This window comes from Chelonoidis abingdonii, chromosome 5, assembly GCF_003597395.2.
Source record: "Chelonoidis abingdonii isolate Lonesome George chromosome 5, CheloAbing_2.0, whole genome shotgun sequence".
Classification (NCBI taxonomy): Eukaryota; Metazoa; Chordata; order Testudines; family Testudinidae; genus Chelonoidis; species Chelonoidis abingdonii.
In genome coordinates this window covers 21,677,573-21,690,174 of record NC_133773.1, presented here as the reverse complement: position 1 = coordinate 21,690,174, position 12,602 = coordinate 21,677,573, and the positions used below count along the sequence as shown (strand labels likewise).

Here is a 12,602-nt window from a genome sequence, read left to right as displayed (position 1 = left end):
AACGTTCTCTGTTTTAACTTCCTTCAGTTCTATGCCAGTTTTTCATAGTTCATTTTCTAAATAGGTGAAACAAGCTTTCACTTCTCCTGGATCTTTAGAGAGCTCATGTATATCTTGAGCTAAAAGATCAAATATGGTAGTTCGAAAGTCCCTTAGAGCTGCCGAGTTGTGCGAGAGAGACTGCTTTGTTTCCTCAGCCTTCTTTCTTTGGAGACTCAGGCTTGGCTCATTTGGTGTTTCTATCTGTCCTAACAGGATCCATAAAACACAACAAAAAGGGTCCCCCTTGTTTAGTTAATACATTTCTGATAGAAAGTTATTGTCTAGATACCTGGGAGCCCTTAACTGACGAGGATTAGTGTGTGGGGATGTAGGATATCTGGAGTCAGGCAGTCATCTTCTCTACAAGTCAAGTGAACCCCTCAAGATGAACATTCTGATGGATGAAAACTTCCAGCCTTACTTCACTGACACCTGTTCTCTGCCTGAGGCAACTTCTGAAAGATGGCAGAGACTTGACTTAGAAAATACAGCCCCGGGGCCAGTGCAGAACACACAAACGAATGCTGTTCTTGAGTTGTTTCTCTAACACTGTTCAGAAACCAGACCAGGCCAGAGAACAAGGTTTGAGGGAAGAAGTGTGTGTGTGGGTATGTGTATGTGATGTAACTCAGAAGTTTCTCTCATCCATCTGAAGTTGCATTTCTCCCCACCTCCACCCCTCAGCCCTGGAGTTGCAGTTTATGAAGGACGCATTCGCCCACTGATTCTCAGCCTTAGACCAGTGAAGACCAATTTTTAACAATTGTCTTTCCCCCATCAGAAAATGCCACCCTTCCGCAAACTAGGAGAATGTTATGTTGACTATTAAACTTCTAAGATTACAAGCAGTCCAGTAGTAACGCCTATAGGTAAGGTTGGCTTAACGCTATAATGTTATAACTCCCAGTTTCCAGAAGATAAACTTTAACCTTTAGGGTGTAAATTTTTCATGCTTTGTGCCTGTCTCAGATTGAACTTTTTTGAAAAGTCTGATCAAAAACAGTTCATCCGCTTGCAGGAATGAGGTCAATGAACAATATGTGAATATTGAGTTTCCTGCTTTTTCTTTTAAACAGTTCTTGGTCCTCAGGGTAGGGAGCAGTTAACAGATGTAGCAGAGGTGATGTGCCTTTTTCTGTGAAAATGTATCTATTTCACTTAATTATACACCATCGAAAACTGCCATTTGTGCATCCGCAATATGTTGTTGTTCATTATTTCTAGAAGTTCAAGATCTTGTCAAACTGCAAACTTTTTACTAAGCCTCCTGCATCATTTCTCAGCAACTACGTGAGTTGAAATAAATGGGGGTACTCGTGATTAAAGACAGGCAGCTACTTAAATATCTTGCTGAGTCTGGGCCCAAGCAGGAAGTGTGACTACCTCTACTCTCCTTTATATTCTCTTCCATTACTAATCCCTTTATTTTCCCCAAGTCCCTTCCTCAGATGTCCATCATGCATACAATAGAGTCAGGTCATTCAATTCCTTTTTTCGCTAGAGAAATGCCTACAGGACCAGATGATTGACTTCCTTACTAATAAAGACAATGTGAAGAATGAAGGAAATAAAAGCGGGTTACAATTTTATTTGACGTGACTTTCATTAGCAAACTACATGCAACTAGCAGTCAGGCCAAGGAAATCAGACTTCTGTGCTGCTAAATACCAAGAAAAAAAAAGGCCATGTAACGCAATTGCTTCCTAAGTAGATCTCATTGATTTCAATGGGGCATTCTACTTAAACATCAGTGATATAATGTGGACCTAAAAGTTTACGTTGTCTTTATCTAAATACAGTAGAAACATCATTACTGCACAAATATTACAGAACTTTATCCCATCAAATGTATTTTCTTCATTAACATTCTTTTCACCCTGCTCACCCAACCACCAAATAGGTCAGAATAATTTACATGCAATGAAGTGAGCTGTAGCCCACGAAAGCTCATGCTGAAATAAATTGGTTAGTCTCCAAGGTGCCACAAGTACTCCTGTTCTTTTTACATGCAATGTCACTTTTACTGCATTGTATTGAATAGTGTTTGCAACTTGCTAACATCAAAATGAGGCCAGGCAATTTTGACCCTTAAGATGCTACCAAAAAAAAAAGTAGGTCAAAATTGCTTCAATAACTGGCAGAGCTGTCATGAAGCTAGTGAAATTTGACAAACAACTAAAGTTAAGGTTAAAAACTGGAACTCGCTGTTTGATCTGCTGGGTGCAGTAGACAGACTATAATTTTGTATTAGGTTGAAAACTAAGAAAATAATTCCTTTGACACTCATATTTTATATATATTTTTTGAAGTTGTCTTTTAATACAATGCAGGGTTAATAATACTTGATTGTAACATATACAACTACTCTCTATTCTTCCCACATACTTCTCGACAATATTTTATGGAGTTTCCAATACAAAATGTATACACTGAATGGTCAGAGTATTTTTTTAATGTGAGATTTAAGTGATATAGCAGTAATTTAATATAGTTTGTTGGTTAGATGCTTTCAATATATGGCAGTTAAATTCTCATCCTATAGCACTACAGTTTTAGATTAGCATTAGAGCATGCCACAGTTTCTGTTATAAACCCTATTTTAGGTTATGCTCTACATTTTTCTGCTTGGCTGAGGCTTAGTCAAACTATTAAATTTATATAGATATTATTTGGGTTTAATCTGTATCTTCACATTAGTGAGACCCTAAATAATCCTGACACTCCTGAACAAGGGTGTTTGGGAACTGCCACTGAAGACTTAACACAAAAACAAACAAACCCATTTTTGTAAGTGGTGTTTACATTATTCCAAAGTTTTTCTACTGTATCAGGAAGAGACTGTACTACTAGCCTGATTCCAATAGGAATTTTGGAGGAAGGAATCCAGGATCAAGAGAATAGGCAGCATTTCTGTTTCTGATGCATGTTGTGCATATTTGTAACTCAGTTTTTGCCAAACCCCCGATTGTTATCGATCGCTAGAAGCAGCTTTTCCCGGAGTTTTTCTATTGTAGAATACTGTGGGAGGATCAGGATGTGATAGCAGGTCTGTGCTTCAGGGATGTGATCTTCAGACATAGTCATATGTGGGTTGAATTTTATCTTTATACAGTCCATTCCCATTACAGGGATCCGGTCACTTCCTGTGAGAAACACTATAGAACAGAACAGAATTAGATTTCATCTGGAAGAAGAGTTAGAAGTATGTATTTCAAGTTACCTTTTATAAAGTGATAGGCATTTGAGGAATATTTACGATAGCACATTTCATATAAAAACTTATCTCCAATAATGCTTTTCAGAATGGTACAGTTATTCATATTTATATTTATTATTTATATAGCCCCATAGGCGTGAATAGTGCTTTAAAGGCAAACAGATAGACAAAGTCCCTGCAGTTGAGATACTTACAGTCTAAGGCCTTGATAAGAACATAAGAACAGCCGCATCGGATCAGACCAAAGGTCCATTTAGCCCAGTATCTTGTCTACCGACAGTCAGGGGCAGCTCCAGGCCCCAGCACGCCAAGCCATGTCTAGAGCCGCCCTGCTGACAGTGGCCAATGCCAGGTGCCTCAGAGGGAGTGAACCTAACAAGTAATGATCAAGTGATCTCTCTCCTGCCATCCATCTCCATCCTCTGACAAACAGAGATTAGGGACACCATTCCTTACCCATCCTGGCTAATAGCCATTTATGGACTGAACCCCATGAATTATTCAGTTGTCTTTTAACCATGTTATAGTCCTAGCCTTCACAACCTCCTCAGGTAAGGATTCCACAAGTTGACTGTGCACTGTGTGAAGAAGAGCTTCCTTTTGTTTAACTGCTACTATTAATTTCATTTGGTGACCCCTGTTCTTTATTATGGGAAAGTACATAACTTTCCTTATCCCTTTCCTCAACATCACTCATGATTATGTACCTCTATCATATCCCCCCTTAGTCTCCTCTTTTCCAAGCTGAAGAGTCCTAGCCTCTTTAATCTTTCCTTATATGGGACCTTCTCCAAACCCCTAATTATTTTAGTTGCCCTTCTCTGAACCTTTTCTAATGCCAGTATATCTTTTTTGAGATGAGGAGACCATATCTGTATGCAGTATTCGAGATGTGGGTGCACCATGGATTTATATAAGGGCAATAAGATACTCTCCGTATTATTCTCTATCCCCTTTTTAATGATTCCTTACATCCTGTTTGCTTTTTTGACCGCCTCTGCACACTGCGTGGACATCTTCAGAGAACTATCCACGATGATTCCAAGATCTTTTTCCTGACTTCTTGTAGCTAAATTAGCCCCCATCATATTGTATGTATAATGATCCTGCAAACACTGCACATATGCATAGTCTCATTGACATCAGTGGTGCTAAACATGCACATTAAGGGCTGCTGAAGTCAATGGGAGTATTTTATTCAGAAGTCATTTTTACTGCACAGAATCTTTGGGCACTGTACATGTCAGGACAGATTTTGTAGAACCCCAGAGGAGTCAATTCTGCTCATGGTAACTACTCTATTCTGAAAGATTTTTCATTAGTTGAATTTTTGGGACAAATAAACTCTTCTGTTGGCGGACATGATACTCACAGAGAAAACCCTTCTTCTGTGCCACTGTGAGCTCGTGGAAAACCTTCCAGAACATTTTGATGGTGGGGTGTGATGGAGTATACATTCCCCAATAGACTGCATTCTTCAAAATGAAACAAAGGGAAAATGTTTACTCTAAAGAAGTGAAACTCAGTGGATAAATCAGAATGATATGGGAGAAGATTCTTTCCCCTGTTCCCTTCATACCTTTTCAAATTTGTTCCAGTCATAATTAGCGTTTCCAATTGCCACCTCCATCAGTTCTTGAGGCTGGAAGAATCTAAGTATCTCTCTGTCCAGGACTTTATAAAATCCCCTCTTGAACTCCTCATAAATCACCTCCACAGATTTGTTGAAGATGTAATCCACATACTTGTTGACAAAGTCCTTCCTTCACAGAACCAAAGAGAGACATTGGTTAGCTCACACACAACGTTCTTCTCTTCATACACATAGGACAGTGAATATATTTGCCTGGTCACCTTGCTTCTCACCTCACAGCAATACAATAGTAATAAGAATAGCTTTTATTCAGATACAGTTTGACACACAATTTTTTCCTGTAATTTTTTTTAAAGTATTTTTCTCCTTGTTAGAAAGACTGACATTCCTTTGACGCTAAGGAAGAGGGAGACATTCATTTAAAGGCTCAGATAATAGTTTAAAAAGATGGTTATAAGAGAAAAGTTTCTACTGAGGTTCTAAAACGAACTAGGTAAGTTCATGCAGGATAGGTCCTTCCATGGACATTAGCCAATATGATCAGGGATGAAACCCCAGCTTCTAGACGTCCCTAAGCCTCTGGTTGCCAGATGCTGGGACTAGACAATAGGGTATGGATCACTTGATGAACTCCTGTTCTGTTCATTCTCTCTGGGGCACCTGCCATTGGCCACTGTCAGAAGACAGGATACTGGATTAGCTGCATCTTTGGTCTGATTCAGTATGGCCGTTCTTATGTGTTGTGTCCCAGGGGTAGGAAGTACTTTAGAATCTGACCCTCCAAACATTTATTGCTGGATTTATTGCTTACTACTGCGAATTGAAATCATGATAGTCCCAGTGACTACTCATGACAGTAAGAGCTACACTCAGTACTCAAAGGATCTGGCCCTGAGTTTGTAACAAAATAGCAAAAATTTCATTAGGGATTGTGTCCTCATTGGGAGTCTGAAGTGGGTAAAGTCTCAACAAGTGCCTTTAGACTGCCCGGTTCTAGGGCGAGAGTCCCAGTATCATGCAATTGCACACACGCATTTGGGGAAAATGTTGGTGAGTCTCTCACAGACACAGGCCAAAGGAGGAGTTGTTTTAAATCAGTTATTGGGTGACAAGTCAGGAGTTCACATAACCTCACCAGGCAGAGGAGTCTGGGACTGAACAAAGGAGACATGTAATCACTCCTAGCCTTCCAGGCAGAGAGGATGGTGAGATGGACAGAGGCTAGCTCAGGTCTCTATACAGGAGTGTTTGTAAGTGTTAAGTTTATCTTTTCCTGTACCTTCCACCTTATCCCTGCTCTCCCAGCTAGGAGGGCTTGCCTCATTATCATTGGCATGGAGGTACTGAGAACTGCAGTACTTAAAAGGATAGTATTGTAAAGAGCTGGGCAATTGCTCTGACTCTGAGGCCTGGTTGTGAAAGGCCCACCAGTTAGAAATAAATAAACCAATCTGCATTAAGATACTTGTTTTTGTTGTTCACAGCTATTGAACTGCCATCTGGAATCAGGTCTACTTCGATGTTGTTCCACGACACCTGAAACCATGAAAACATTCTTGTGACAAGAGGCAACAGTCCAGCCAACCTTCTCTCCATTAAACAATTCCCTACTACGGTATTTGAAATCAGTATGGCTGCAAAGTTCCCACTGGTGTTGTGCGTGTTACAGAAACCTTTAATCCAATCACCTTCAAAACCGCACTAGAGTGGCAAGAGAGAATGAGATGCCTGTCTGGTGCAAATGTGACCACAATTTCAGTGACTTCCTGCAGCTATTAAAAGACATGGGTGTGTCAGTAATGTGCACAGGTAGAACTCTTATACACCTCTACCCCGATATAACGTGGCCGGATATAACACGAATTCGGCTATAACACGGTAAAGCAGTGCTCCGGGGCGGGGGAGGGGGCAGGCTTGCGTACTCCAGTGGATCAAAGCAAGTTGGATAGAACGCGGTTTCACCTATAATCCAGTAAGATTTTTTGGCTCCCGAGGACAGTGTTATATCGGGGTAGAGGTGTATGTCATTTTCAGATGGGTGTGTTTCTAGGCATTAAAGGAAACATGAAGATTTCTGTCCTCTTTTTTGTCTTTCCCATCTCCCCTTCAAGCCCAGGTCTTCCCTATCATAAACAGAGCTTTCGCTCATTGACGGACAGGACAGAACGGGCTAAATTCAACACTAGTGAAGTCCATGGAATTGCATTTGCTTACAACAAGGCAAGATCTGGCCCACTGTGACTGGAAGAGACCAGCCTCAGAGCCAAAGGGCTCGTTGCTCCAATAAGAGGCTGTGATAATTAAAACAAAATCAGTTAGTTCCTACAAGTATCTTATTTAAAGTGGGGTTTTCATTTTCAAAGATTGGGAAGCAGGGAAAATAATTTGTGTTGCAGTAGAATGTCAGAGCCCCAGTCACTGACTAGGACACCATTGTGCCAGGTTCTGTACAAACAGAACAAAAGATTGCCCCTGCCTCAAAGAGCTGATAAAAAGACACTCTAGACTTGCATTCCCATAGCGGTTTATTCTGAATTTCCAAAGGGAACAGTCATTGTCTCCCAAACTGGATAGCATGTGTGGAGGGGCGGAATGAATAAGCGACTGAAGTAAGTTCATGAAAAGTTTCCAAATACCACATCAGCAGTGTAAGAGCGCCCAATCCACCATGTGAAGTGAAGAACAACACTTCAAAAGTGACAACAATTGTAACTACTGTAGTGCATAGCAAATGAAATGGACATGTATCATAATAGCTTCCAGAGGTACTCACACAATAATGTATCTGAAGATTCTCTTCAATATCATCATACTCATAATCTAGAACTGCCTGCAAACTCCTAAAGGGGGGGGAAAAAGACCAAAATATACTTATAAGTTGTTAGATAACAGACCATGTGATAAATTACCCTGCATCGTGAGTAGTGAAATCTCAACCATTTATTATTGATTTGTAATAACTATGAGCCATTATGTTCAATATACAATTAAAAAATGATTGATTGTTTGTAGATTAAATTATGCTAACCATAGTAGTAAATACTATAGTTAAACATATTTCCAGTCACAAGCACCAAAAAGTTGTAAATTCTGCACTCGTGGGTAGAAGAACTGGATACATGTCAAGGATAAAGGCCACCATGAGAAGTTTTAGACTCAAAAACCAGTAGAAAATCTACACCCACTTCCCCCATCTCTGCTATCGTATGCCACAGAGTTCTGTCCATCTCATCAATCTCTGTCTCCCTTCCCTCCTGCAGGTCAAGCTGGGAATTTTTTGTTTTCTCAATATCTGTCCAGGAAAAACCTGTATCTCAAGTCTGGTTGTCCCATAAAACACATGGTATTTCAACTTCTTAGAAGTCAAAATGAGTTCTATGTTATAAAGCAGAGGTCAGCAACCTTTCAGAATTGGTGTGCCGTGTCTTCATTTATTCACTCTAATTTAAGGTTTCATGTGCCAGTAATACATGTTAACATTTTAGAAGGTCTCTTTCTATAATTCTATAATATATAACTAAACTATTGTTGTATGTAAAGTAAATAAGGTTTTTAAAATGTTTGAGAAACTTCATTTAAAATTAAACTAAAATGCACAGCCCTCTGGACTGGTGGCCAGGCAGTGTGAGTGCCACTGAAAATCAGCTCGCGTGCCACCTTTGGCAAGCGTGCCATAGGTTGCCTACCCCTGTTATAAAGCATAAGTTGCTTTGCATGCAAGTGGCACTTGTATGTATGTTTTATTGTCCAGCGCAATTACTAGTAACTGTAATTTGTCCTTTTTTATTTTGTTTTTCTTAACACTGAATCTCTGGGCTTTGATGACAACACAAGCTATTCAGGCTCTGCTCTTTTAGTTATGCTGACGTTCTCACAACGGCGCAATGTATGTGGTATGCTGTATTTCACAGCTGCTTGTGCTACTTTCTCTCCTTCTGCTCCAAACAGACAGCGGATAAGATGTAACATAGGGCAGGGCGTGCAGCTGTCTGACAGACCTTCACCGTTAGGGCTTTGTGTGGCTCAAGGTGCTACTGATTCCCTAAAAAAAATGGATCCAGATGTACTCATCAATGCATCTCCTCTTGTTACAACACATGGCCTTAATCCCCAAATCAAATCACAACCAACAGAAAGATACTACAAAAATAGGCAAAACCAGACAGACAACCTGGTACGAGGGTGACCGAAGTATGGAATGCTACAGAGTAGGTCATACCAGCCCTCATTCTTAACATGGGCCCAGAGAGTAGCGATTACAAGACTGCATATAAAACTCAATTTGATCAAGACTGCAATCCGCTCTATTTTAAGAGCAACAGTGCTGCTGGTAAATTATTGCCAATGATAGCCTCACAAAGGCAGCTTGCATGACCCTGACACAGAACTCACGCACAGAAAAATAATACAACATTTGCTACTCTTATGATTCCACCTATCTATGTTCTTACATAGCCCCCACTTTAACCTCAGGATCTGAATACTTCATATATATTAGTCAATTTATCCTCACAACCCCTTGGTAGAGAAATGTTAATCCCATTTTACAGACATGAAACTGAGACAGACGATTTAAGTGACTTGCCCAAAGTCACACACAGGAAAGCAGTGGGAAAGCTGGAAATGGAACCCTGCCTCAAGTCCCAGGTCAGTGTCCGAACCACAAGACTATTCTTCCTTCCTCCACTCTACAGACAATATAGTGAATGCCAACAAACTATCCAGCCCATTCATATACATGTGGGTACATGCACAAACTCTTTTAGAGATCAGGCTGGAATCAATAGCTAAAATCACTTACTTTCCTACCACAGGACTCAGCTCCTTCAAATCTTCGAGTGAAGGCTTCTTATCCAGAAGTTTCTTAAAAATAGCGAGTGGGAAAGGGATGAAGGCAATGATCCTGTTGAACAGGGAGAGTCCACACAGGATCCCAAAGAGGAAATACTTTTTCTTCTCTACTGAAGGCTGAAAAAAACCCAAGTGTTGAAATATTATAACTGGAGAACCAAGTAAGTAGTAGGTCATGATAGAACAAAAAACAAAAAAGCCAGAATGGAGAGATCAGAAAGACAAAATTTACATAAATCTTTTGGTTAATTTTTGAGCCCTAAAAACATTAAAGGAGCATCACGTCAAGGTCAATTGATGCAAAATTTAACTCTCTCTGCAAATTTTTTAAACATAATTGTTCTGGTAATTAAGAAAAGGCAAAATCAGCAAAAACAGAACCTATCAGTCATTTAAGAAGAGCTAAAACTATGTTTAAAGAAACCCTACCAGAACCTTCTGATGCTCCCCAAGGCTCCAACCCTGCTCCATTCAAGTCAATGGCAAAACTCCCACTGAAAAAAAAATGGGAGTAGGACAGAGTCCTAAGTAGCGGAGACACCTGAAATAAGAGGTCTGTTCCTGTTTTGAAGCCCAATCCAAGGTCCACTGAAGTTAATGAGACTCTTTAAGGAGGACTGAATCAGGCTACTGATAAAGAGAGGGCATTTGGCAACTTTGGGGCATTCATTAACCACAGATCTGCCATCAGTGGATTTCATGGACCTCGTGTATCTCACTGGGAAATGTGTTAGAGGTGTGAAAGTAGAATTAATTATATTGTAAAAATAAGAATGGATTAAAGAAATGTTGTCTGCACCTTTAAGCAAAATTGTTGGAATGTTGCAATCCAGGTGTCAGGAACACAGACATTAGCATAGAACAATTGCACCGTTTAAGGGCAATTGGAAAAGTATTAGGCCTTAGATCAATACCAATCAGTAAGGCGTGGAAATGCATGCTATGTGTCACAGGTGGTTTTTCCTGCTGTTGCTTTCTTTGTCCTTTGTCTAAACTCCTGCCTTTCATCTGTATAAATAAGATAGTTTGTGTCTTGTATGGTGCTCACATTATCTGGTGTATTAGCCAGAGTGCTGTGCTAATAAAACAGAGTGGTCTGACAAACTGTGAGTCCTGAGTCTAACTTTGACAATTGGATGTTCCACCGAGATGGAACCGTCCTCACTGGGCTGTTGTGATTCCTGACTGTTTTTTGTAGGATGACCATGGCAGCCGGCACTGGGCATTTGGCCGAGCGGTCCTCCACTAGCGGAGAAAGGTGCCACAGCCACTGTGGTCTACGCCATTGAACCTGTTGGTTCACATCTGTTCTGGTAGGGACCGGTCTGACATCAGGAATCTGGTCAGGTAATTATTTCTGTGTGTTTGTCCAGACTGAGACTGTCCTGTCTCTGTGTCTATTCCTCTTGTGGAGTGTTGAGTCTGGGTGCTGTCTCTGTTTGGGATCGGCGACCAAGGGGTCCTTCCCCGGCGTCTGAGTGAGTGGAAGCTGCACAATCACAGCCGCACCGCCTTGGTAAAACCCTGGTGTGAAAGCAAGGGTGTTGAGGCAGTAGCCTGTGGGCTCCTTTGGTGTGTTGCACTGGGCATTTCCTTCTCGTGTGCCTGGGTGTGAAGTCCTCGTATGGGTAACCAGACGTCTATTGGGACAGTTCCCTAAATGAACGCCGGCTTATTTTATGTATTTAGGATGGTCCAGACTCCTGTAAAAGGGTCCAGACTCCCATAAATTTCTGGAAAAGGGTCTAGACTACTCAGGGGGATCCAAAACTCAGACTTGTCTGAAGTCCCTGCCTATCCTTCTTCTCCAGTTAGTGCTCCAGCTCTGCTCCATGGGTGGCAGTGTAACAATCCCTCTGGCTGCTACCACCATTGAAAGCACTTTGATGATTAGATCTGCTTCGTGGAGAGGGTGAAGAAGCCTGTAGTTACCAGGAAAGGGATCTTCTAGCACTGTGATGGAGTCTATGCACCCTGCTTAGCAGACAGCAGGGAGGAGGTTAACTCTTTCACTCGCTTTTTCTCCCCGAAGGAGAGCTGCAGGGAGCCACTCCCCCAGGAAAACCCCTCAGTGCTCAGGTATTGTTGGGAATCCAGGGAGGCAGGGCTAGCCCCAGTTGTAGAGAACGGTCATCCTTCTGGACAATACAAGATAGATGTGTTTGGAGGACTCTGGGCTCAGCCCACACAAGGGATACGTCTACACCACAAATTCCAGTGTAACTGCAGTGCAGGTAGGCACACCCGTGCCGGCTTGAATTTAGCCAGCGCAACTACTACTACTAACTACCATTGTTACCCGCGTACGCTGAATTAAAATTAGTGTAGTTATGCCTCCCTACTCTGCAATCCCGCCTTAATTTGCAGTGTAGACATGCCCTAAGGCATCCATTCCTTGTCAGGCTGCTTCATGAACCTATCTGAGCACATGAGCTGTGCAAAGTCACTCCTTTGTTGATTTGGTTGAGAGATCTGGGCGAAAGGAAGCCCCTTTCCAAACTTTTTGGTGTTGGTAACTCCCTTGGCTGTCTGTGAGCGTTGTCCTGGCTCTGTAAAACCTGAGGCATTTAGGGTGAAGGGGGTGCTCAAAAAAACCCGTATAGACAGATAGATTAGGGCTGTTGATTAATTGCAGTTAAATCACGCCATTAACTGAAAAAAAAATTAATCGTGATGAATCACACTTTTAATCGCATTGTTAAACAATAATAGAATACCAATTGAAATTTATTAAATGTTTGTGGATGTTTTTCTACATTTTCAAAGATGTTGATTTCAATTACAACACCGAATACAAAGTGTACAGTGCTCACTTCATATTACTATTTTTCATTACAAATATCTCCACTGTAAAAATGATAAACAAAAGAAATAGCATTTTTCAGTTCACCTTATACA

General features: G+C 41.1%; 1 protein-coding gene across 2 annotated transcripts in view; it reads right to left on the bottom strand.

The window, feature by feature from the left end:
• Window positions 1-1,610: 1,610 nt before the first annotated feature.
• Window positions 1,611-12,602, bottom strand: part of LOC116836557 (putative E3 ubiquitin-protein ligase HERC6) — a 45,377-nt gene continuing 34,385 nt past the window's right edge. Inside the window, exons 18-23 of one of the 2 annotated variants that reach the window (XM_075066148.1) lie at window positions 9,655-9,821; window positions 7,627-7,693; window positions 6,319-6,389; window positions 4,839-5,022; window positions 4,632-4,734; window positions 1,611-3,197 (exon numbers count right to left, since the gene is read on the bottom strand). In XM_075066148.1, the coding sequence (XP_074922249.1) occupies window positions 2,986-3,197; window positions 4,632-4,734; window positions 4,839-5,022; window positions 6,319-6,389; window positions 7,627-7,693; window positions 9,655-9,821 (804 nt within the window). In that variant the 3' untranslated portion in view covers window positions 1,611-2,985. The remainder of the gene's footprint in view (window positions 3,198-4,631; window positions 4,735-4,838; window positions 5,023-6,318; window positions 6,390-7,626; window positions 7,694-9,654; window positions 9,822-12,602) is intronic. The other variant, XM_075066149.1, reaches the window with a different exon arrangement.